The following is a 26,088-nucleotide window of genomic DNA, read 5'->3' as shown; positions in this document are numbered from 1 at the left end:
TTGTAACAATTGGGCCAATTGAACGGGATTTTTGCAACACTCAAGTAAATATAATGACTAAGCATTTGAAGAGGTCAATGATTTTTAGAACAACAACGATATTTGAACACCTTTAACTTTTAACAATAACATTCATTCAACATCTCATTTTCTTTCCATCTCTTGTTTTCTGTAACATCATTGATCGACCTATTATATTTATCATATCACTCTCTCTATTTCTTTCTCTCTAAAGATGTTTAAATATGATTGTAAGAGTATCCACAAAACATTTTCCTTTTCATAAATTCTATACAAAATTGAGCTATATAAATCTATGAGAAGTAGTTTTATTCTATTTTTGATTTTTTATTCTAAGAAAACCCTAATTGAGAAACATACATCGTGATGTCTGTCTTCGTGATTTGTTTTTGCCATAAGTAGCATTTCTCTAATGATACTTATTTGTTTCATTTGTTTTTGTGTCACATGGACCACTTGGTTCAATATTTGTTTGCTAGTAACTAGAAATTGGAGGAATAAACGTTGAAGAATCTTTTCTTGGCAGTGAGATGAGTGCTATTATTATAAATATAAGTATGTATACCAATGACATAAACTCAATTTATGTAGGGTGGCTGGGTTTAATTACTGGGTCTGTGCTGTGGTGGTGGAATGAGTATTGGTATGTTGTTCCTCTCAAATTCAAATGCTCAAAATCTTCTACCAAGTTGCCACCTGGTCACATGGGTTTCCCTTTCATTGGAGAAATGCTTAGCTTTCTTTCGTATTTCAAAATTGTTCGACGCCCATATGACTTCATTAACGCTAAGCGACGCAAGTAAGTTTTAGGTTTTAGCTCCAGTCAAGGACCATCTTCTAATCTAGAATATTTTTCTCTAATGTCTATTCTTATAAAAAATTGATTTTATTGATTTTAAATTTAAATTTGTGACCAACCAAATGTATCTCTGAAACAGATATGGCGATATGGTAGACATGTTTAGAACACACCTTTTTGGAGCACCATCAATCATAGTATACACTTCAGCTGTTAACAAATTTGTGCTATTTTCAGACGATAATTTCAAGAATTCTGCTCTTCTCTCTGCACTTTTTGCACGCGCCCAGATGTTTGGACAATTATACTCCTGCGTGAGTTAAGTCACGATGTGTGACTTAACTCACACACCTTATAAGCTCTGCGCGACTTAAGTCACGCACCACTGACATGTGCGCGAGTTAACTCACGCAGGTTGGCCGGTGGTCAGAACTGAAGAACAAACATTTTTTGGTCTTTGGTTAATTTTTCAACATTCAATCTACACGTTTTTTTGACCACATTAATGATATTTATATCCTATACTACCATTCTCACCTATAAATACCCCTCCATACTTCCCCATTTCCTCACACCATATCACTTTCTCTTCCTCCTCACTCTCTCTCACTATTTCTCTTTTTTTTCTTTCAATAGTCTCTTTGGGGGCAAAAGTGATCAGACTTCTCAGGGTAAAATAGTGAGTAGCCGACTTGGGGAAGTGATCAACCCTTGGGATAAGATTAAATCTGCTTTTTTTACCCCATAAACTTTTTACCGTGGGTAAAAAGAATCTTCTTGGAGTATAAAAAGAACCAGATTTAAATTTTGCCCAAGTTTTGATGATGTATTTTCCCCAAGAAGGCTGCTCACTATTTTACCCCAAGAAGGCTGGTCACTTTTTACCCCAAGAGGGTAAAAAGAAAATAAGTAGATTTAGTGAATTTGAATAAATTATTGTATCAATTATTTGCTACAATTAACTTTCTTGGATCCCATTGCTCAAAGTTGGCAAAACAAATTGGTAAGTAATTACGAATGGATGATGATGATTTAGACTTTTGCAGTTTGGCTTCCTTAAAAATAACGATGGCGAACAGGGAAGAAGGTCAAGTGGTTTCAATCTGTACTTTGGTATCTAATGATTCTGGCGGTGGCGGAGCTCGACTTGTTATGAAAGCTTCAGATTCTGGTGGCTTCCGAGGTAGTGGAGGTATAATTAGGTTAGCAGGTTTCTTGGTATTTTTCATAGTACCCAAAGATTAAATGGTTTCTACTTAGCAAGGATAATGATTAAAGGTCATTGTCGACTATTGGAACAAAATGTGTTTAACAATGAACCTTAAAGAGTTTTGATGATAACAAGGTATTAAAAATTGTAAATTGGACTAGCTAATATTTGTTCAAGTGTACATGACCATATTTAAAAAGTTACATCATTTATTGGTTCTGAATGAGCAAATAAAGAGCAAGTGATATCAAGAAAATGAAGCTTAGACGCTTCTGAAGGCAATACGCTCCTGAAGATGGAAAGCGCTCCTGAAGTCTAGCTGCTCCTGAAGATGGAAAGCGCTCCTGGAGTCCAGCTGCTTCTGAAGAGAGAATATCGCTCCTGAAGAAAAACGCTCCTGAAGACTAGTGCTCCTGAAGACTGGAAGTCCTGAAGTATCACGTCATCATCAGAAGCTACAACATCAGAAGCTGCCTCATCAGAAGTCATTTCACCAGAAGCTGAAGATCAACTGGATTTGCAAAGATTCAAAGATTGAAGAATCAACACTGCAAAAGCTGTCTATTGGATTCGAAAACATAGTAGAAAATTAGTGGAACATTGCAACGGTCATTTCAAAGGTGTTTGAAGGCATGTGCTTGCAATTTTGGACGAAAGCGTTGACATTGTACTTTTGTACGAACTGTACAACCACCTTCTCCACTACTCTGTTTTGTGTCCACACTACAAGACAAGAAAACAACTCCAGAATACGGCTTCGCCTGCAAAGATGTTCCTTTGGATAAGGAATGGATTTCAAATTTGTTCTTCATAGGACAACAACCAAATCAGGCAAAAGATCATTGGTGAAAGATCAAGCTTCAACAACGACTCTTTGATGTGCTGGCAATTTCACAACGTCTCTTTCACACCTCTATATAAAGGAGTGAAGACTTAGAGAATTGGTAATGCAAGAACGTTAATGCTAGAACGCTGAACGAAAGACTCACAACATTTTTACAAGTGCCAAACCTCTGCTGAAATTGTTCTGCATTCACTTAGAATTTCTGTGTCTCAAAGTCATATCTTAGAAATTCTTAAGTCATTGAGTCTGTATCTGATTTGTATTGTGAGCACCTATGATTGTATATCAAGTGTTCAACCTTAAACAATTTTCTGTGTAATTTTGTTTAGTTAGAAGTCTCTTGCAGTTGTGCTTGAGCAGGGAAGTCTCTTGATTGTGTTCATGAGCAAAGGAAGTCTCTTGCTTGTGTGCTTGAGCAAAGGAAGTCTCTTGCTTATGTGCTTGAGCAATTGTAATCAGATATTACTCTTAGTGAAATCTCCTTGGAAGTGCAAGGGGGATTGGACTACTTCCGGATCGTGGAAGGAACCAGTATAATTGCTTTGTGTCGTTCTTCTTCTCTCTCTCTGTTTTATTCCTCTGCATATAGATTCTGATTACCACTTCAGAAGCTATCTCACTTAGCTTCTGATCAAGTGTGTTCAGTTTTAGGAGAAACGAAGAATTTTTCAAAACACAATTCAACCCCCCTTCTTGTGTTTTTCTCACCTTCAATTGGTATCAGAGCCTTGGTCTGTTGTGTATCACTTAACCGTGTAACAGTCAAAGATCTGAGAAAAACATGTCTGGTCCTATTCCAACTCCTACTCCTGATGGAACTAGCTATAATAATGTCTCACATGATTATAATGATAGTAAGAGATCCAGTGTTGGAAAAGTTCCAAAGTTCAATGGAGATACTGAAGAATTTTCTTGGTGGAAAACCAACTTCTATAGTTATATCATGAACCTAGATGAAGAACTATGGGATATTCTAGAAGATGGTGTTGGTGACCTTGTCCTTGATGAAGAAGGAGCTGTTGTGGATAGAAAGAAACATACTCCAGAACTGAAGAAACTCTACAAGAAGCGTCATATTATCAGAGGAGCCCTTGTCACTGGCATACCCAAAGCAGAGTACATGAATATGAGTGACAAATCCACTGCTAAAGCTATGTTTGCTTCTCTCTGTTCAAACTACGAAGGCAGCAAGAAGGTCAAAGAAGCTAAAGCTCTCATGCTTATACATCAGTACGAGTTATTCAAGATGAAGGATGATGAAACTATTGAGGAGATGTACTCAAGGTTTCAAACCTTAGTCTCTGGGCTACAAATTCTAAAGAAGAGCTATGTTGCTTCTGACCATGTGAGCAAGATACTCAGAAGCTTGCCTGCAAGATGGAGACCAAAGGTGACTGCCATTGAGGAAGCTAAAGATTTAAACACTTTAAGTGTCGAAGATCTTGTTAGTTCTCTCAAAGTTCATGAGTTAAGTCTTAATGAACATGAGTCTACTAAGAAGAGTAAATCAATAGCTCTTCCATCCAAAGGCAAGTCATCAAAAGCTTTCAAAGTGGTTGAATCTGAAGAGGAAGAACAATCAAGTTCAGATTCTGAACTAGATGCTGCTGAAATGGCCATGCTCTCAAACAGACTTCAGTATCTGGCCAAGAAGAACAGAAAATTTATAGCCAGAAGGAGTAACTCCAGAAGCTCAAGGAAAGAAGATCAGAATGGATGCTTCAATTGTAATAAGCCTGGACACTTTATTGCTGAATGCCCTGATCTTCAGAAGGAGAAGTCAAAAGACAAGTCAAAGAAGTCAACGTTCAAACCAAGCAAATTCAAGAAGTAGATCAAGCAGAGTTTAATGGCAACCTGGGATGATTTGGGAAGTGAATCTGGATCTGATAAAGAGGAAGCTGATGAAGATGCAAAGGTAGCAGTTGGATTAGTTGCCACAGTGTTTTATCTTGGTTTTCGGGTGTCAAACATTGATTACGTTTGAACCTTTTAAACCGGTGATATCTTATTTTTTCTTGGGAAGGGAAAAAGTAAGCAAAACCCTTGAGAATCGAGGTCCGGGAGTTGTTTTCGCTACGGGAAGGTGTTAGGCACCCATAACGACTATAGTATCCTATAGGAACCGTCTTTAATTTCTACGCGCGCGCTTTATTTTTAAATGCTATTTTGAAAGTGTTTATTTAAACCTAAGGGTTTCTAAGTAAAGAATTGGAGGGAGAAGAATGTTTTTGAATTTTTATTTTAGTTGAATTGAAGGAATTTTGTTCCTTGCCTACGTACCCGTTTAAGGGATCAAATCCACCGTAGTTCTCTCTCAAAAATGTTTTTGTTTTTGTTGGTTGATTTTAAGTTTGAAAATGGGAATTTGAAGAATGGAGATTGAGAGGCCTCAAGGGCATGAGAATTTAAGAAAAGGTGAGGTTTGATTAGTTATTTTGGAAAGGAAGTCAAAGTTTGATTAAAATTCATTGAAATTTTGATTAAGAAAATAAAAGGAAAATTCAATGGGGTTTTGGACCCCAAGGTTTATTTGGAAAATGGTTTGAGTGAAGTTTTTTCACATTTGTTTGGAAAATTGGTTTTTTCTAAGTATAAGTCCTAGGCATTCATCTAAACATACAATCCTAAACATACATCTAACCATGCATATTCTAGCTATATAGTGATGTGTGTGCATGTGTCGGTGCTTGTGTCGGTGTACATCATTAGAGTCCATTGTCCTTTACATCATACCCTAGATACATTCTATGGCCTCTTTGCCAAGAAATTAAAATGACATGAAAGTAAAATATTACAAAACTCCTAAGTGTTTACATTCTAACCTTGGTACAAATTATATTGCAAGAAGGAAATAGAGATGAATATGGGATGAAATGGAGATGCTTATGAAATAATGAAACATGAAATGAGTTAGTAGCACATGACAATATCAAAGGAAATAAAGCAAGAGAAGCACTAGAACATAAAGGATAGAAAATAAAGGCAAAATGGGTGCAAATATGGCTAAAATTTGTTCATAAAATGCAAGAACCAAGTGACCTATAATTCTCACATTCCAATACATTTAAAAGGTTTAGAATCAAGTCTTGGAATGGGAATTAAGGCAACATGATTTACTTGGCATTTTAAAACAAACTTTACACATACTTGCATTATTTAGCTATTTAACTAACTTGTAAGCTAAGTAACTAATCAAGATTCATTCTCATGCATTAATATTGAACACAAACAGTAGCTAAAACCCTATGAAATCAAGTGGTATAGGTCATCAACATTCATCAAGCAACTTGGATTGAAATCAAGCAAAGTTTCACTTATTTTTAGCACAAAATATGACAAAACTAGCAAGAAAATTAACACCTCATTTTTTAACCAATTTCAACATGTGAAAATTATCACAAAATGCTACAAAAATATCAAGAAGTCTGCATGAATTTTTTGGGAATTTTTTAAAGGTTTTTTAAGCTAAAAACTACAAGAAAATTGCTAGTTTTAATCAAGAGTGGTAAAAAAGCTACACATATTTTTTATCAGGTTTTATTATGCAACAAGGTTAGAAAACATCAAGAAAGTCATCAAAAATTTGTGGAAATTTATTTAGAATTTTTTTAAAGAGATTTTATCATGCAGGAGGTGTAAAGAACATGCAACGTGGTGCAAATAGCAAGAAACAAGAGGAAAAAACGAAATTCAGCAACAGAGACCCAGGCCCATGGTCTTTGATGGATCCTGGATCATCCATTGGCTTTACAGCCTTTAGATTGATCCAGGTCCAATTTTGACCAAGATCCAAGGGCTGAAGACGCACAAAGCAAAGTGGAACAAATCAAGCACGCATCAGGACCATACAACTCACAACAAGACAGATCTAACGGTCTAAACATGAAGGAGCACAGAACAAACACAACACGCGCGCGCGTGGGATCAAAGACATGGTATATAAGCAGTTTGCAGAGAGAGAGAGACATAATACACATATATTTCTCTCTCTAACATAAGTTAGAGAGAGAAGCTCTGCAACAACGAGTCTTCTTCTCCGATCTTCTTCCGGCGAGTTCAAACATGCCGGTACGGTGGTCCGCCGGTGGCGCCGCCGTACCGGTGGAGTTTTTCAAAGTTTTTTTTACATCCTTGAACTCGTCTTCTCTTCCTCTTTACGGTTTTGAAATTGTTTTTCGCAAAGAAGGTTTAGATCGGAGTAGATCTAGGTTCGAATCCTATGGTTCTTCAGATTTTCAAAGATCTTCGAAACACCTTGAATTGAAACCCTAATCTACACTATTTTCCTCACTGATTATGATTATGCACTTGAATTTGCGAAATAAACGGTGGATCTTCACAGACTGCATTTCTAGGGTTTCGGTTTCAAATCTTTTCGAATTTTTTTTTGGAAATTCTGCTTTGATTCACCGTTTATGCCTGCTCATGAACTTTCGATGATGATTTGAAACCTAAACGAGAAGGTTTTTGAGAGTTTACCTGGAGATTCAAGCGATGATGTGACGAGGATCTTCGTGAATATTTCCTTTGAGCTTCTGGTGAATGATTTGTTGAACTGAATCAATGAACTTCCTCTTCTCTTTCTCTGATTCGAATCTTCTTTGTTCCTTCTTCTTCTCTCCCGAATTTCTCTGTGATCGTGCAATTCGTCAATCTAATGGCGAAATTGCGCTGGAATTGCAGAGTTAATGGATTCGATGATGATGATTTCGTAAGAAATCTCTGAGAATCTTGCTTCAAACTTGTTGAAATTGTTGGATTCTGTTCGTATTCTCGCGAAATCGGTTTGATATGAATTTCTGAGATTCTGGACGGTTAGGGTTTTGAGATGATGAACTTGTTCATCATTGTTCTTGAGCTTTTCAGAGTTTGTTACGATTTTGATTTGTTTTGGATGGAGAGAGAAATTGTGATGTGTTGGTGATTTTTTTTGCTGAGTTGTTAGCATCTGAATGGAATGGCAATGATTGGAGCCTTTTATAGGCTGCCATGTGTAGCTTCTGGACCAATAAGACGATGACACCTGGACCTAGACTTGTAACTGACTGGACTAATAAAAACCTGACACATGGCACTGGACTTAACAAACTTTTGGACTAAGTTGCAAATGACTAAAAATAAAGGACTAAAATGCAAAAATGACAAAAAGACTTAATAATAAAATTGGTAAAAAACGTAATTTGGAAATAAACGTAAAGTGAAACGATTAAAATTGACAAAACGGACTAAAACGAACCAATGGCCTAAATGAGGTACTTTAAAGTACCTCTCTGCCGAAATTTCGTGTGAAATGACCAAAATGCCCCTAGGGCTAAAACGACTGAAAAATGACTCAGATGCAAATTTAAAATGGATTTTTAACAGGAAAATGAAGCAAGAGCCTATACAAACAAAGTTAAAAGACTCAGAGACAATTTTTAGGATTAAAGCAGTGACTTGACACTTGAAATGACTAAAATGCCCCTAGGGGCAAAACTGACTCAAAATGACTTCAAATGCAATTTTAAAATGGTTTTTTTTGACATAGAATGAAACAGAGACTTATTCTAACCAAATGAAAAGACTCAAACAAATTTTTTAAAAGACTGAAAGAAATTTTGACATAGGAAATGACTAAAATACCCTTACATGTGAATTTTGCAAATAACCTTGAAATAGAATGCAGAGAAAGATGCAGTTGATCAGAGACATTTCAACTAGCTTGTAATGCAAGAAAAGAAGAATTGAACAAGTATTTTTAGGTCCAAAATTAGGGTATAACACACAGCAAGTTCAGAAGCTGGATCAGAATCAGATTCTGAAGATGAAAATGAGGTATATTCTAAGATTCCCAGAGATGAACTTGTTGAGTCACTTAAAGAACTTCTTACACATTTTGAAGTAAGAACCAATGAGTTGAAGGATTTAAAAGAAAAATATGCTGATTTGGTAAAACAGTAAAAATCAACTCTATTGGATCTGAAAGCTTCTGAACAAGGACTTAGGGGCTTTGACTTCATGTGTAAAACTTATGAAGATTAGCTCAGGTTCTTATGTCAGAAGCTACAAGAAAAGTGTAATGAAAAACCTTTAAGCAACCATGAAATTGCTCTTGAAGATTTTATCATATCTGGCATTGACAGAAGCAGAGTGGCTTCTATGATTTATAGCATTTACAGAAACAATGGCAAAGGGATTGGTTTTTCAGGAGGGAAACCAAATGAAATCAGTCTCAAAGCATGTTGTGAATGCATCAAGGAACATGAGTTCAGAAGCTTGCCTGCAAGATGAAGACCAAAGGTGACTGCCATTGAAGAAGCTAAAGATTTAAACACTTTAAGTGTCGAAGATCTTGTTAGTTCTCTCAAAGTTCATGAGTTAAGTCTTAATGAACATGAGTCTACTAAGAATAGTAAATCAATAGCTCTTCCATCCAAAGGCAAGTCATCAAAAGCTCTCAAAGTGGTTGAATCTGAAGAGGAAGAACAATCAAGTTCAGATTCTGAACCAGATGCTGCTGAAATGGCCATGCTCTCAAACAGACTTCAATATCTGGCCAAGAAGAACAGAAAGTTTCTAACCAAGAGGAGTAACTCCAGAAGCTCAAGGAAAGAAGATCAGAAGGGATGCTTCAACTGTAAGAAGCTTGGACATTTCATTGCTGAATGTCCTGATCTTCAAAAAGAAAAGACAAAGGACAAGTCAAAGAGGTCTACATTCAAACCAAGCAAATTTAAGAAGCAGATCAAGCAGAGTTTAATAGCAACCTGGGATGATTTGGGAAGTGAATCTGGATCTGATAAAGAGGAAGTTGATGAAGATGCAAAGATAGCTGTTGGGTTGGTAGCAACAGCAACTTCAGAAGCTGGATCAGATTCAGACTCAGAAGATGAAAACGAGGTATACTCCAAAATTCCCAGAAATGAACTTGTTGAGTCACTTAAAGAACTTCTTATACATTTTGAAGTAAGAACCAATGAGTTGAAGGATTTAAAAGAAAAATATGTTGATTTAATGAAACAACAAAAATCAACTCTATTGGATCTGAAAGCTTCTAAAGAAGGACTTAGGGGCTTTGACTTCATTTGTAAAACATATGAAGACAAGCTCAGATTCTTATGTCAGAAGCTACAAGAAAAGTGTAATGAGAAACCTTTAAGCAACCATGAAATTGCTCTTGAAGATTTTATCATATCTGGCATTGACAGAAGCAGAGTTGCTTCTAAGATTTATAGCATTTACAGAAACAATGGCAAAGGGATTGGTTTTTCAGGAGGGAAACCAAATGAAATCAGTCTCAAAGCATGTTGTGAATGCATCAAGGAAGGTCTGAAAACAGTTTTTGTACCTGAAGGTGCTGAGTTGGAAACTGTTGTTCAATCAGAACCTGAAGCTTCTAATTCTAAGGCTAAGATTACTTCAAAGCCAAAGAACTCTAAGCCAAAGGCAATGATCAAATCTGATTCCAAGACTTCAAAGATCAGGATCCTGAAAAGATCAGAACCTGTACCTCAGAGTCTGGTGAAACCAAAATCTGAGGTTCTGAAGTCTAAGTTTTAGAAGAAGACAGTTACTGCTTCTGAAGTACCAAAACCAAAGGTAATGGTTAATCAGAAGCAACCCAACTCACAGCACAAGGTACAAAGAGTGAAGAGTAAAGCCTTAAGTACTAACCTTTCAGTGATGCAGGTATGTCTAAGAGCAGCACCAAAGCAAAGATCATGGTACCTAGACAGCGGTTGCTCAAGACACATGACAGGAGAGAAGTCCAGCTTCCTCAGCTTAACAATGAAAGAAGGAGGAAGTGTGAAATTTGGAGGCAACCAATCTGGCAAGATCATAGGTACAGGAACTATTGGTAATTCCTCTACCTCAATTAATAATGTATGGTTGGTAGATGGTCTTGAACATAACCTTTTGAGCATTAGTCAATTTTGTGATAATGGTTATGATGTGCTTTTTGAGAAAACAAATTGTACAGTAATCAACAAGGAAGACAAATCCATTGTGTTCAAGGGAAAGAGAGTTGATAATGTCTATAAAATCAATTTTTCTGAACTGGCTGATCAGAAGGTGATTTGCCTTCTATCAGTGAATGATAAGAAATGGATGTGGCACAGAAGGTTGGGACATGCTAACTGGAGGTTAATCTCTAAGCTTAGTAAGTTACAACTTGTCAAAGGGCTACCAGACATTGACTATCATTCAGATGCACTCTGTGGTGCATGTCAGAGAGGGAAAATTGTGAAATCTTCTTTTAAAACCAAAGACATTGTTTCAACCTCAAGACCCTTAGAACTACTCCATATTGATTTATTTGGACCAGTGAGTACTGCATCCTTATATGGAAGTAAATATGGATTAGTCATTGTTGATGATTACAGCAGATGGACTTGGGTGAAATTCCTGAAAAGTAAAGATAATGCATATGATGTATTCAGTAACTTCTGCACACAAATTCAAACTGAAAAGGAGTCAAAGATTTTGAAAATCAGAAGTGATCATGGTGGAGAATTTGAAAATGAGCCATTTGAAGCTTTTTGTGAAAAACATGGAATCATCCATGAATTCTCTTCTCCTAGAACTCCACAACAAAATGGGGTTGTAGAGAGAAAGAATAGAACTTTACAAGAAATGGCCAGAACCATGATCCATGAAAACAATTTGGCTAAACATTTTTGGGCAGAAGCAGTGAATACAACATGTTATGTTCAAAATAGGGTCTATATTAGACCTATTTTGGAGAAAACAGCATATGAACTCTTTAAAGGAAGAAAACCCAATATCTCTTACTTTCATCAATTTGGATGTACATGTTACATTCTAAATAACAAGCTCTACCTAAAGAAATTTGATGCCAAGGCCCAAAGAGGAATCTTCTTAAGTTACTCTGAAAGGTCAAAGGCATACAGAGTGTATAATTCAGAGACACTCTGTGTTGAAGAATCTATGCACGTTAAATTTGATGACAAAGAGCTTGAAGATAAAACTTCAAAGCAAGGTGAAAGTGTTGCAGAGATACAGGTTCCTGAAGCTACTCCAGAACCTGATCAGATAGCTAAATCTGAAGAAAGTCCAGAAGCTGAACCCACATCAGAAGCGCAAGATGAGACTGCTTCTGATGAAGCACAAGATGGCTCACATCAAGAAGATCCTCCCAGAAACACTTTCAAGCACAAGTCTTCACATCCTGAGGAGCTAATCATTGGAAACAAAGATAGTCCAAGAAGAACAAGATCATACTTCAGACAAGAAGAGTCAATGATTGGACTGATCTCAATGATTGAACCTACAACAGTTGATGAAGCACTTTCAGATGATGGATGGATCTTAGCTATGCAAGAAGAGTTGAATCAATTTCAAAGAAATGATGTGTGTGATCTGGTACCCAAACCTCAGCACAAGAACATTATTGGAACAAAATGGGTATTCAGAAACAAGCTGAATGAGCAAGGAGAAGTAACAAGAAACAAAGCCAGACTTATTGCACAAGGGTATAGTCAACAAGAAGGCATTGATTACACAGAAACATTTGCTCCAGTCGCAAGATTGGAAGCAATCAGGTTACTTATATCTTATGCAGTTAATCATGGCATAATATTATATCTAATGGATGTCAAGAGTGCATTTCTTAATGGAGTCATATAAGAAGAAGTGTATGTCAAGCAACCTCCTGGATTTGAGGATATTAAATATCCTGACCATGTTTTTAAACTGAAGAAATCACTATATGGCTTGAAACAAGCTCCCAGAGCTTGATATGATAGACTAAGTAATTTCTTAATCAAAAATGATTTTAAAAGAGGACAGGTTTATACAACACTCTTCAGAAGGACTCCTGGGAAAGATATTCTTATAGTGCAAATATATGTTGATGATATAATATTTGGTTCTACTAATGCATCTCTTTGCAAGGAATTTTCTAAGTTAATGCAGGATGAATTTGAAATGAGCATGATGGGAGAGTTGAAGTTCTTCCTGGGCATTCAACTTAATCAATGCAAATATGGAGTCTATGTTCATCAATCAAAGTATACAAAGGAGCTTTTGAAGAAGTTCAAGCTTGAATATTGTAAAGTGATGAACACTCTAATGCATCCTACGTGCACCTTAAGCAAAGAAGATGAATGAGCTAAAGTTGATCATAAGTTGTACAGAGGTATGATTGGTTCTTTGTTATACCTCACTGCATCTAGGCCAGATATTTTATTCAGTGTATGCTTGTGTGCAAGATTCCAATCAGATCCTAGAGAATCTCATATGACTGCTGTCAAGAGAATCTTCAGGTATTTGAAAGGAACAACTAATCTTGGACTCCTTTATAGGAAATCCTTAGATTATAAGCTAATTGGATTCTGTGATGTTGATTATGCTGGTGATAGGATTGAAAGAAAGTCAACCAGTGGCAATTGTCAATTTCTGGGTGATAATCTTATATCCTGGGCTAGCAAAAGACAAACAACTATTGTTATGTCTACAGCAGAAGCAGAATACATTTCAGCTGCAAGTTGTTGTACACAACTACTTTGGATGAAACATCAGTTGGAAGACTATCAGATAACTGCTAACAATATTCCCATTTATTGTGATAATAATGCTGCTATTTGTTTGTCTAAAAATCCAATTTTGCATTCAACAGCTTAGCATATTGAAATCAAACACCATTTTATCAGAGACTATGTTCAAAAAGGAATTTTAGATATACAATTCATTGATACTGAGAATCAATGGGCTGATATATTTACTAAGCCTTTAACTGTTGAAAGGTTTGATTTTATAATGAAAAATCTGAACATGCACTTTGTGTCTGATTAAATGATTGCTTGCTCCTGAATAGGATTTTAGGTTCTGAAGTTAGTTCAGAAGCAGTAATCCATCAGAAGCTCTTTATTGAGGTTCTGAGGAAAACTCGCTTCTGATGATGACGTCAGCATCTAAAGTCCAGAAGCTGGATTTTATGCTTCTGAATAGTGGAGTTAGTGGAAACGTTGGGAGTTACTTTTCATGGTAACTTCTGGCCCACTAACTTGGTAGTTACTCTGAGAACTTCTAACGTGGCATATATGTATTGGTGTATAACTTAAAAGGGCAATGATGATTTAATAGCTTTGAAAGTACTTTTCACGCGCCCCCAATTTTGTCATTAATGTTATGTTTGTTTGTCTCTTTTGAATTGCAATCGTTTTTACGTTTAACACTTTGTCAATTCACACACTACTCACTCACAACAAACACATTTGCTCTCAAACCTCTTGCGAAGTAAGCGCAAAAACCCTAGAACCCTAAATCTTCTTCAAATCTTCATCAAATGGCATCATCATCAAGCTCGCAACAGGAAGTTTCAGAATCTTCTGCACGAATGATCCCTGAATATGACTATAGAGGAAGAAGCATGAAATTGGAAGAATGGGATTTAGAGGTTCAGATAGAAAATCCAGTGGATTTTGAATCACTAGCGTTTCATAAGTGTTGGATCAGAAGCTACTATGAAGAGCAAGGACTGCTTAAATACTTCAAGATGTTGAATGGACCAACATATGAAGCTTTGGTTAGGCATTTCTGGGTAAGGGCTGAAATCTTCAATGGAAAGCCTGCAAAGGTTGCAGGTAAACAAGCTGGGTCGAAGAAAGGAAAGATGGAGATGGAGTTGAATCCCACTTCTTTTAGTAGCCTTGAGATAAGGTCTGAAGTGATGGGTATTCCTGTAACCATCACTGAGGAAGCTATAGCAAAAGCATGTAGAGTGGATGCAGAAGGAAGATTCCAAGAAATAGTAAAGAATGAGGATGTCCTTCTAAAGAGCTACTGCAACTTTCTTTTGGGTGGGAGACCAAAAGGCAAGACCTCAGAAATGAAAATTCACCACAGAATATTGTTGAAGTTCTGCACTGATTGTTTCTTTCAGAGAGGAGGAGGATATGATCAACCAAATTTTCAGCAGAAGCTAGCTATCTATTTCATGGCAATCCATGACAAGATCAACTTCCCAAGATACGTCATGGATCATCTATGCTGGGCAATTAATGAGGGCATTGTTAAAGGAAGGAAGCAAGTGCCCTATGCAAGATTGTTGTCGGGGATCTTTCATCAAGGGAAAGTGCTAGACAATTTGAAAAAGACAAGGGATGCTTCTGATAAATGCTTTGAAGTCTCTACTGTTGAGAAGACTATCAGTAGCAAGACCTTGCATTCCATGCATCTTTTCAAAAATGCCCCTCAAGATGAAAAGTGGTTGGAAATGACTACAGCTGAATCTGAGATTATCAGGGACTTTCCTCTCATCATTAAGGAAAGCAATCCTGAAATCTTAGCTAAATCAGTAGCTGAGTATGTCATGGAAATAGATGCAAGCACACAGGAGGAAGCTGCTCCTGTTAAGACCAAAGGGAAGAAAGTTAAGGGTGCTACTGCATCAGAAGCAGCTACTGATAAGGACAAGCAAAAGAAGGATGCCAAGAGAAAGCGAGGGAAAGCTGAAACTGTTTTCCATAAAGAAAATTTGGATGAAGCTCTGGATGAGCTAGAGAAAGAAGATGATGAACCCAAGCTGAAGAAGAAGAATGCACCTTTACAGATGGAATCTTCTATGGTTAAAGTAACTCCAGCCATGAAGAGGATGGTTAAGGAACGTTCTGATGATTTTTTAGCCAATAGGCAAGAAGTGAAAGCTATGAAAGAATTTCAAAGAGATGAGGAAGGAGAAATGATGATAATCGTGGAAGAAGCTGGTGTTGAAAATATAGAGCAAGTTCAAATAAATCAGGAAGAGAATCTTGGAACTTCAGAAGCAGTAGATAACTCAGCAATGTTATCTAAGGTACCTCAAGTTTCTCACACATCTTGTACCACATCCTCTATTCCTTCTGAAGACACTTCTCTTTTAGATCACCTAGAAAGTCATTATCTAGGTGAACTACCCCAATCTAGCTTTAACTCTACCTCAGAGAAAGCCTCTGAAATGACTCCAGAAGCAGCTGCTTCTGATAAAGTTGTTTCAGAAGACCCCCCACAACAACAACCAGAACCAGAAAAAGCCTTTTCACCCCCTCAAACAGAACCTACAACTTCATCACCCCCAACTGTTCCTGAACCATCTGTTCCTGAACAAGTCACTCCTCAAAAGACCGTTCCTGAACATATTGTTCCTGAACAACCAGTTACTAAACCCATTCTTGAACCTGCATCTGAAACTGCTGCTCCTGAACACATTGTTCCTGAGCCAACCCCTGCTTCCATAACTCCTTCACCAGTACAAGCCATCAAGATCACCCACCATACTGGTGTATGTGATATGGACACAGACTCTGAGGATGATCAAGATGATCATGCCTCTGATATGGTAGTTGACCCCACTCCTGACCAACCATCAACTTGTCAATCCTTAACTACAAATGACCAATCATCATCAAACCTACCCATTGTACAGTTAGCCCCTCCAAAACCCTCTAAACAACCTTCACCTCCCACCATTTTCCTGGATTCTCAAGTGCTACAAGATGTGTGGGAAGATATTGCTTCTGAAGTTCTCAGACTGATAGCAGGAGGAAATGACTTGGGTCATCAAGTTAACTATCAGAAGCAATGGAGAAGGATCAAGGAAAGGGTCATCAACCTGATTTCAGCACTGCATGATTCCTGCATTGAGGCTCAAGAGCAAGCCAAGCAGAAGCTGAAAGATTGGTTGAATGGAATGGAAGAGAATACTGGAGATGTAGAAATTCTTGGTACTTGGGTGAAGAACCCACTCAGTATCAGAGGCAGAGAACCTGGTGAATTCCTGCCTAAGGATTTGCATCTTATTATCCCTTCTGAGATCCTAGCGAAGAATGATGCACCTAACCTGACTCTAGCTCAGGAGAACAAGGTGCTCAAAGAAGAAAATGAAAGACTTGAAACAGAGCTACTAGAGCAGAAGCTGAAGATATCAAAATTGGAAGCTGATATGCAAGAAGCCAAGATCAGAGAAGACAACTACAGAAAAGAGATGGACAAGAAGTATGCTGATGTTCAAGTGCTTCTGAAGAAGATTTTAGAGAAATAAGTCAAACCCATAGTTGCACACTTTTAGCTTATTTTTGTCTCTTTAGGCTTTTAATATTCTATGCTCATCTCTGCTTCTGATTCAGTTCTTTTCGCTTCTGATATTATATGCTTCTGATTCAGTTCTTTTCGCTTCTGATATTATATGCTTCTGAATTCAGTTCTTTTAATATCATTAACTGTTTATATCATGTGTGTTGTTATTTGCTCTGATAATAATGTTTGCTATGCCCTGTTTATTTAATTTTTGAAGATGGTTAATATGCTTTAAAATAATTTGAATTATGCTCTGAACCTTTAATCTTACGTTTTTCTCATCTCTTCTTTTTGTTTATGTCTTTTTGCTAATGACAAAAGGGGGAGTATATGTGATAGTATTTAAAGGCTCTGAGCCCCATTAATAATATTTGAAAATTTTGAAAATTCTATCCTTTTGTTTTACCTTAAAACGGTGTATCAAAAAGGGGGAGTATCAAATTTAATAAAATTAATTGAACCATTCTTCTTATCTATTAGTCAATTCTTTCAATTTTTTTAGCTCTGATATTATTGTGCGAAAAATGAATTTAATTAACCTGGATAGAACTTAGGGGGAGCTTACAAACCTCACCTCAAAGACTATCAGACTCAGGGGGAGTTAGAGCTTACAAACCTCAGACTCTGAGCTTACAAACCTCAGAACCCCAAAGTCAACTTGTTAATTAGATTAACAACAATTGATCAATTTTAAAAACTATTGTTTGTCATCATCAAAAAGGGGGAGATTGTTGGAATAAAATGTGTTTAACAATGAACCTTAAAGAGTTTTGATGATAACAAGGTATTAAAAATTGTAAATTGGACTAGCTAATATCTGTTCAAGTGTACAGGACCATATTTAAAAAGTTACATCATTTATTGGTTCTGAATGAGCAAATAAAGAGCAAGTGATATCAAGAAAATGAAGCTTAGACGCTTCTGAAGGCAATACGCTCCTGAAGATGGCAAGCGCTCCTGAAGTCTAGCTGCTCCTGAAGATGGAAAGCGCTCCTGGAGTCCAGCTGCTTCTGAAGAGAGAATAGCGCTCCTGAAGAAAAACGCTCCTGAAGACTAGTGCTCCTGAAGACTGGAAGTCCTGAAGTATCACGTCATCATCAGAAGCTACAACATCAGAAGCTGCCTCATCAGAAGTCATTTCACCAGAAGCTGAAGATCAACTGGATTTGCAAAGATTCAAAGATTGAAGAATCAACACTGCAAAAGCTGTCTATTGGATTCGAAAACATAGCAGAAAATTAGTGGAACATTGCAACGGTCATTTCAAAGGTGTTTGAAGGCATGTGCTTGCAATTTTAGACGAAAGCGTTGACATTGTACTTTTGTACGAACTGTACAACCACCTTCTCCACTACTCTGTTTTGTGTCCACACTACAAGACAAGAAAACAGCTCCAGAATACGGCTTCGCCTGCAAAGATGTTCCTTTGGATAAGGAATGGATTTCAAATTTGTTCTTCATAGGACAACAACCAAATCAGGCAAAAGATCATTGGTGAAAGATCAAGCTTCAACAACGACTCTTTGATGTGCTGGCAATTTCACAACGTCTCTTTCACACCTCTATATAAAGGAGTGAAGACTTAGAGAATTGGTAATGCAAGAACGTTAATGCTAGAACGCTAAACGAAAGACTCACAACATTTTTACAAGTGTCAAACCTCTGCTGAAATTGTTCTGCATTCACTTAGAATTTCTGTGTCTCAAAGTCATATCTTAGAAATTCTTAAGTCATTGAGTCTGTATCTGATTTGTATTATGAGCACCTCTGATTGTATATCAAGTGTTCAACCTTAAACAATTTTCTGTGTAATTTTGTTTAGTTAGAAGTCTCTTGCAGTTGTGCTTGAGCAGGGAAGTCTCTTGATTGTGTTCTTGAGCAAAGGAAGTCTCTTGCTTGTGTGCTTGAGCAAAGGAAGTCTCTTGCTTGTGTGCTTGAGCAATTGTAATCAGATATTACTCTTAGTGAAATCTCCTTGGAAGTGCAAGGGGGACTGGACTACTTCTGGATTGTGGAAGGAACCAGTATAATTGCTTTGTGTTGTTCTTCTTCTCTCTCTCTCTGTTTTATTCCGCTGCATTTAGATTCTGATTACCACTTCAGAAGCTGTCTCACTTAGCTTCTGATCAATTGTGTTCAGTTTTAGGAGAAACGAAGAATTTTTCAAAACACAATTCAACCCCCCTTCTTGTGTTTTTCTCACCTTCATCGACAATCCCTGCAATGCATTTAACGAGGCAATGTCTGATTGTTTTGGTGGAATCACGAATTGTTCAGTATTGACAAATTAAAACCTCTGATGATTGAATGAAAGGTGGCCATGGGTGTAGAATATGTGATTTTAGAGTGGTGTGGGGATGTCTAGTGAGAAGGTAAGATGTTTAACTTCGACTTCGAGAATTGTGGTGGATTTTGTTCACCAACAATGGCAGTGACAAATTCAACAACGAAATTTTCAAGAAGGTGAGTCTTTTCCGTCTATTGCGATGATTCATAAGGATCCTCGATTTAATAAAATACCGGCAAAAGATGCCTTCATTCAGGCTTGAAACGTCATAAGCGAGCGGTGGTAAAGGAGTTCCAATTAGACTCTCGGTGACGACGAGACTACCATAGCCACCATCGAAGAGCATGACCTCACATAGTCAACGCACCCACCATCATCTTAGAGCATCCACAATTGAGACATCTATTTCTGGGTATTTAAATGGGTCTCACGTGTACAAATCACTTATTTATAAATTTTTAATAGTAGTAATAAGAACTCAATCCCTCCAACCCAACATCTCACACAAATTTCTTAAATAGGACCCACTAATCAATTATCAATAATTTTATATCATTACATTTTAATTTTTTAATATTAAAAGAGTGTGTGTCCTATAAGACCCCGAAAAGTTTATCCCCAATGAGGGTATCTAATAGGTACCAGGTCTTAAATGTTTAAAATCCTCCCATTGGAGATGGTCTTAGCCACCTCGGATTTTCATGTTGCCTTAATAACTCTCAGTACAAAAGATCCACTAATAGGCATCTTTGTTTCCGTCGAAAAGTGAAAGCTACATAATTGACCTTAATTAGCACGAATGAGATTAATAACGAAAGCACTAAATGATATGACCCAATTCGAATAGGGGTCACAATCCAAAATTTAAAAAGAATTTAGAAAATAAAATTGATTATTTTTCATTAGTTCTAATCATAAGTGATACAATGTTTATATAAATTGATGCATATTCATACTTAGATAATTATAACAACTAGATAATAACAATATTAGTTATACTAGAATTCCAACGTAATTTGTTACTAAAAGAAAAATAGAATAAAACTAACTAATCTCCTAAAATTACTCTCTCATAATTTACTCTAAAACTAAATGTCACTCGCATGTTACTCTGAAAAAACTAACAATCCATAAGTATAATCCATCATCACTCCTTATTTTAAGTTGGGTTAATTTTGTTTTTGGTCCCTATAAATATATCAATTTTTCATTTTAGTTCCTCTAAAATTTTCCTTCAACTTTTAGTCCATATAAAATTTTCAATCACTACTTTTGCTCCCTATTTTTAAGTTAATTTTTGTTTTTTTAATGAAATTGTGCAGAAATGTGTAGAATATTGTAAAAATGTCTCCAAAAAAAAGTAGAATTTTTTATGGGTGATATTCTTATAATATTATAAATTTTTCTGCAAAATTTTATTCAAAAATATGAATTCTACATGGGAGTTTATTTTAAAGTAGAGACCAAAAGGGAAGATGGAAAACTTTTGGGAGACTAAAAGTTGAAGAAATTTTTTAGAGTGACTAAAATGAAAAATTAATATATTTATAGGGACCAAAAACATATTTATCTTATCACATAGTTTCAAAAATCTACATTGAAAAGTGAACATGACATTTATTTTTAAACAATTTTTTTCACTGAAAAGACATTCATTTTAAAACTGAAGGAGTGTTTATTCTGTAATTAATCTTTCTCTTAAAAATGAACAAGGTTTAAAAGGCTTCTGCTTAGAACCAACTCTAGTGTGGGGATTAGACTTTATTCAGTTTTATATAACTATAATTATTAAACATACAAGTTGAATTCAAGTGACTTTTGAGCTTCATTTAAAGTAGATAAGTATTCAGTTCAGTCATTAACTAGAACAATCTTAGACTAGATCTTATAGTATCATTTCATAAAGTAGATGTTCATTTTAATATCATTTCTCACAATTTAGTTGTGTGCTAATCTCATCAAAACTTCAGTTAATTAATACAGTTTTAACTTTATTTCAACCATGGAATGATATTTTCATGTGGAATTTCTCCTTAAGCACTTGAGAAACTAAATTAATTATTAAATACTAAACGCAGTTGTCATTTGGGAACATTGGAAAATTATTCGTGGGCAAGGATTCAGGCCCTTTTCTAAATTCTTTGGAGAAACTTTATCAAGGCTTGGTTCCAGGAGTGAGAGCCTATCCAATTAACATTCCTGGTTTTGCATGCCACCATGCTCTTCAGGTTCATTTGTTAATTAAATTCTCATTTCAATCATCAACTAGTTTGCATCATCCTCTAAAAAAAAAAAAACTTTGCTTCATTTAATAGTAAATTCCTTGATTCTATAATATTCACTACTAAAAAAAACCTTCATCATTTTTTATCCTCTTATTTTTCTAAATTAAATTTTAACTTTTTGATTTCTAATTCATGTTTTTGGTCCACTTTGTTTCAAAATTTTCCATGCCTCGGCCAAAATTTTAGGGTTTTGCTATGACGGGAAAATCATTAAAGAGGTTGCATTTAAGTGACACATAAAACATGATGCTACATCAAAAGTAGATAAGTCATATCATTGTCACGTCATTAATGATAATGTCACACCAGCAACCCCTTAAAAACGGGTGGAGTGGAAATACCAAAAATTATGCAATAAAGGAACCAAAAACCTGATTTTAAAAATGAGGGACCATAACTTAATTTAGGTTAAATAGATGAATTAAAAATACATTTAAACATAAATTAAATTTCCATTTCAATTATTAACAAGTTTGCTTCAGTTATAATTCCTTGATATTATGTAGTATTGGACTTTATAATAAACATGTACACTCCTTAAAATTTTAGTGTACAAGAAAGCTTGAGGACATTTTCTTGATGGAGTTAGCTAAGAGAAAGAATGAAAATAAGGTGGAAATAGTTGATCTAATGGATGGGTTGATGCATAATGAAGATGGTGATGACAAATTGAGTGACTAAGAAGTTGTAGACAATATACTTCTACTTCCCTTGTATCCATGTGGGCTATTTACCTTCTAGCCAAGTATCCAATTGTGCTAAAAAAGTTGAGGGTATGCCAAATTTGTTTCTTACAATCATGATTTTAAATTGTGGTTTGCAAAATCATCGTGTGAACAATTGTTGCTGCATCTATGAAGCACATACACTTTTCATATTAGTCGTGTTTCGGTGTTGGATATATGTTGTGTCCGACATCGACACATATAATTACACTAAATTATGTAATTTTCTTAATTTTTTTATGGTATCGGCGTGTCCGTGTCGTGTCCGGTATCCGTGTCTATATCCATGGTTCAGAGTTGCATCCTTCTTGGAAAAAAAACGTAAACCAGTCTCTAAATTGCTGCTAAGTGGCAAAACTTAATGTTTATATTTTTTATCTCTAATTTTTTTGATCATTTTAATTTTTTAGAACTGCATTTGTCCACAATATATTAAGGACTCAACCATAGTATTAAACTTATAATTATGACAATAGTTTTTTTTTATTAACTTTGTCTGCTTTTTGTTTGTAATTGCAGGAAGAGAACATGGCTTTTAGAAAGGGAAGTCTAGAGGATTATGTTACAGCTAAAGATGTTTCAAATTTAAAATACACAAACAAGGTCTTTAATCGGTTGTTCAAACATGTATTTACGTAGTAATTATACTATTAATTTAATTGATATATATATATATATATATATATATATATATATATATATTGAGTAATATATTAATAATTTCTTTCAAAAAAAAGTAATATATTAATAATTGTACACAGGTCGCAGAAGAAGTGATAAGAATGTCCAATGTTACGCCTTTTATTTTCAGAAAAGTAGTAAGTGAAGTCGAATTTAAAGGTACATGGTTGCACTTCTAGAGAAATTTATTAATCTCAGAATCTATTCTTTTTCCTTTTTTTTTTAGAGGATTTGTCTCTTTTTCCTATCATTTAAAAAGGAATAAATTTTTAATTTAGTTCAAAAACTATCATTTTTTTTTCTATTTTATTATTTAAAAAGGAATAAATTTTTTATTTAGTTCAAAAACTATCATTTTTTTTTCTATTTTATTTCTAAACTATCAGAATATAACCAGTAGAGTCCCTAATGTTAGTTTTTAAAATTGTTTGTTAAGGTTGTTAGCTACATTTGAACAAGTTAGTTAGTTCTGGATAATTACTTGTAAAGCAAGTAATGTAGATTGCTTGTAAATAAATATAATATAAATCCAATTTTATTACTAATGAGTAATGAGAATCATAAGTTTACAATCAACCAGAACGCTCTCTCCTTCTCTCTCAATTCTCTCTCAAAACACAGATTACTTGCACTGCAAGTTATCCTTCGTTGTGATATCAATTAGGCATCACGAGCCTTTAGTTCTAATCTAAGGGAGGAACATAGTGCAATCAAAGAAGAATTGATTGCAGAAACATAGTGCAAGAAACCATGAATGGTAATAACAATTTCAACACTCATCTTCCAATTCTTGAAGGTGGATTTATGAAGACATTCTTTGGGGCACATGATCTGATGGAGATTGTGCATAGGGAGTTAAAGAAGAATGATTATAAAGCTTTGTTCTATATTCGACAAGGTGTTGACGGAAGTAACTTTGAGAAAATCTCAAAGATTACAAAAGCCAAAGAAGCATGACACATTCTTGAGAAGTGCCATGAAGGTGATGAGAAAGTGAAGCAGATCAGGCTTGAATCTCTGAGGAGAAAATTTGAACTGATGCAGATGAAAGAAGATCAGAAGATAGCTGATTACGTCTCAAAGTTTATCAACATTGTGAATCAGATGAAAGCACAATGAAACAATTTATGATCAACAAATTGTTGAAAAGGTAATGAGAACGTTGTCTCGAAGATTTTATTTTAGAAATTCAAGAATAAGGAATGGATAGAGGAAATTGTTGTTGGAAAGACTTTAAAGTGAAACTACCAAATCATATATAGAAAGTGATTGCAGAAGGAAATTATTACCCAAAGATTATAATCCTGAGTAATTACTCTTGGAAAATTACCCAATTACCTAAGGGTTGCCCATTTGGGTAATGATGTCAGGGAAAATTGACAAATGTGACAGTGTGTTAGTTCATTTTTGAGTGACTTTTTCAAGGGTTGCCCCTTAGAAATATTTTATTTTATTTTTATTTTTTAAAATAATGAAAATTAATTATTTAACACATGCGTATACCACAACTTTATTAATAAAAAACAAGTCAAATTTAAACTACAAATACAATATTAACAAAAATATCGTAACACTTCCTGAAAATATGTATTATACATACTCTACTAATTTGCTCAAAAAAAAAAAACATACTCTACTAATAATTATTAACACATTAACACATGTTTTTTACTGATACAGTGTAACGTTTTTGGACTAAAATACAAGAAATATAAATAATATCATGTTTGTGTCCCTAGTACCTATGAAAGTGCATTTAATTCTTAAATATAACTAATGTCATGTTTATGTATTCCTAGTAGCTATGGAGTTTACAACTAATTTTGTGATCATGAAAACTATTTTTTGTAGGTTATAAGATACCAAAGGGATGGAATGTAATTCTCCTCCTTCGTTATCTTCATACAAACCCAGAAAATTTTAAGGATCCCATGTATTTTGATCCCGAAAGATGGAATGTACGTATATACGGTGGCTCTTAATTTGGGTTAATATTTTTTACGCTAGTTAATGTTTTTTTTTTCCTTCCCTAAATTGACAATAATTAACGATTTATATATGTATATATAAATTCTTAGGAGCCAGCATAGCCTGGAACATACCAAGTTTTTGGAGCTGGACAAAGATTATGCCCTGGAAACATGCTTGCAAGAATTCAACTAGCACTTCTGCTTCATCATTTGTCCATAGGATACAAGTAATGTTTGATCCTAGTATTTGATAGATACTCATCTGGTCGTATACTTGTATATACAAGAAGAAGTTGTGTCAACAAAAGCTTATGTATTTGCATTAAATTTTTTACTAAATACATCAATTTTTATTGACACGTCTTTTTCATATATGAGACTCAAAGGTAGGATACTTTGAGCTAAGATCTAATTTTTATTCTATATATTTATCAATTTAATGCAGGTGGGAGCTTATTAATCCAAACGCAAATATAATTTATCTTTCACTTGCTGCTCCAGTTGATGGGGTCGAGGTCAGGTTCAGCAAATTGTGAAGAAAAAATCATGAAAATCGGATTGTGCTCATTCCTCTCTAAGCCAGTTTGAACCGTTTTTCATTTCTTAGTGTTAGACTACGAAAATGCTAGCTTAATTTGAACATTGATGTTTGTTGGTTGCTACTATTGTTCTGAATAATTTTCTTTAATGAATTTACGTAGACATTTGGATTAAGTGTGTAAACATATGTCTGATTCAATATCATTTTAGCAATTGAAGTTTGGTAAAAAAAAATAAATAATAGGTTTACTCTAGCATGATTTGTCTATGTTTGATAAAATAAAAAAATTTGAGCGATATTTTTGGATACGTATGTAATTAGTTTTTATTTGATATTTGTTTGAGTGATATTAATCAACGGTCCTTATGAAATAACTGTAGAAAATTGGTTCAAAATTGACGTTGAAGTTTCTGCAATAAATATTAATGTTGCCATAAATATTTGGTTATGTTTGAGTTACATTGCTCTTTTTTTTTCGGCAAAATTTATTAGTAACCAAGTCTCTACTCAAGTATTATTACTTCCTTTGATTCACATATCTAAGTTTCATTGGTGTGGTTTTATTGTTCAAATTCACAACAGTTATAAATATGTATGTAATTGCCAAATATTTTATATGCCTCTGTTTAAAGAAAAGATAGTTCTACTAATTTCCTGGGCATGTCAC

General features: G+C 35.1%; 2 protein-coding genes and 1 long non-coding RNA gene across 3 annotated transcripts; all 3 read left to right on the top strand.

Annotated features, from left to right (window-relative positions):
* Positions 1-578: 578 nt before the first annotated feature.
* Positions 579-1,143, top strand: LOC146936866 (ent-kaurenoic acid oxidase 1-like). The gene is made up of 2 exons (XM_085749293.1): positions 579-820; positions 960-1,143. Exons 1-2 carry the CDS (start codon positions 579-581, stop codon positions 1,141-1,143), a joined length of 426 nt encoding a protein of 141 aa, XP_085605419.1.
* Positions 1,144-21,290: 20,147 nt separating this feature from the next.
* Positions 21,291-24,892, top strand: LOC146936865 ((1S)-1-hydroxy-luvungin A synthase CYP88A37-like). The gene is made up of 5 exons (XM_085749292.1): positions 21,291-21,447; positions 22,054-22,277; positions 22,749-22,832; positions 22,991-23,069; positions 24,762-24,892. Exons 2-5 carry the CDS (start codon positions 22,224-22,226, stop codon positions 24,890-24,892), a joined length of 348 nt encoding a protein of 115 aa, XP_085605418.1. The 5' UTR covers positions 21,291-21,447; positions 22,054-22,223.
* An 82-nt stretch (positions 24,893-24,974) lies between these two features.
* LOC146936864 (uncharacterized) lies at positions 24,975-25,717 on the top strand. The gene is made up of 2 exons (XR_015030751.1): positions 24,975-25,107; positions 25,326-25,717. It is a non-coding gene; the product is annotated as an uncharacterized LOC146936864 (long non-coding RNA).
* The last annotated feature ends 371 nt before the right edge of the window (positions 25,718-26,088 follow it).

The sequence above is a fragment of the Medicago sativa genome, chromosome 3 (assembly GCF_051527215.1).
Source record: "Medicago sativa cultivar Bolivia chromosome 3, Bolivia_mono, whole genome shotgun sequence".
Taxonomy (NCBI): Eukaryota; Viridiplantae; Streptophyta; class Magnoliopsida; order Fabales; family Fabaceae; genus Medicago; species Medicago sativa.
This window is presented reverse-complemented; position numbering and strand designations above follow the sequence as displayed.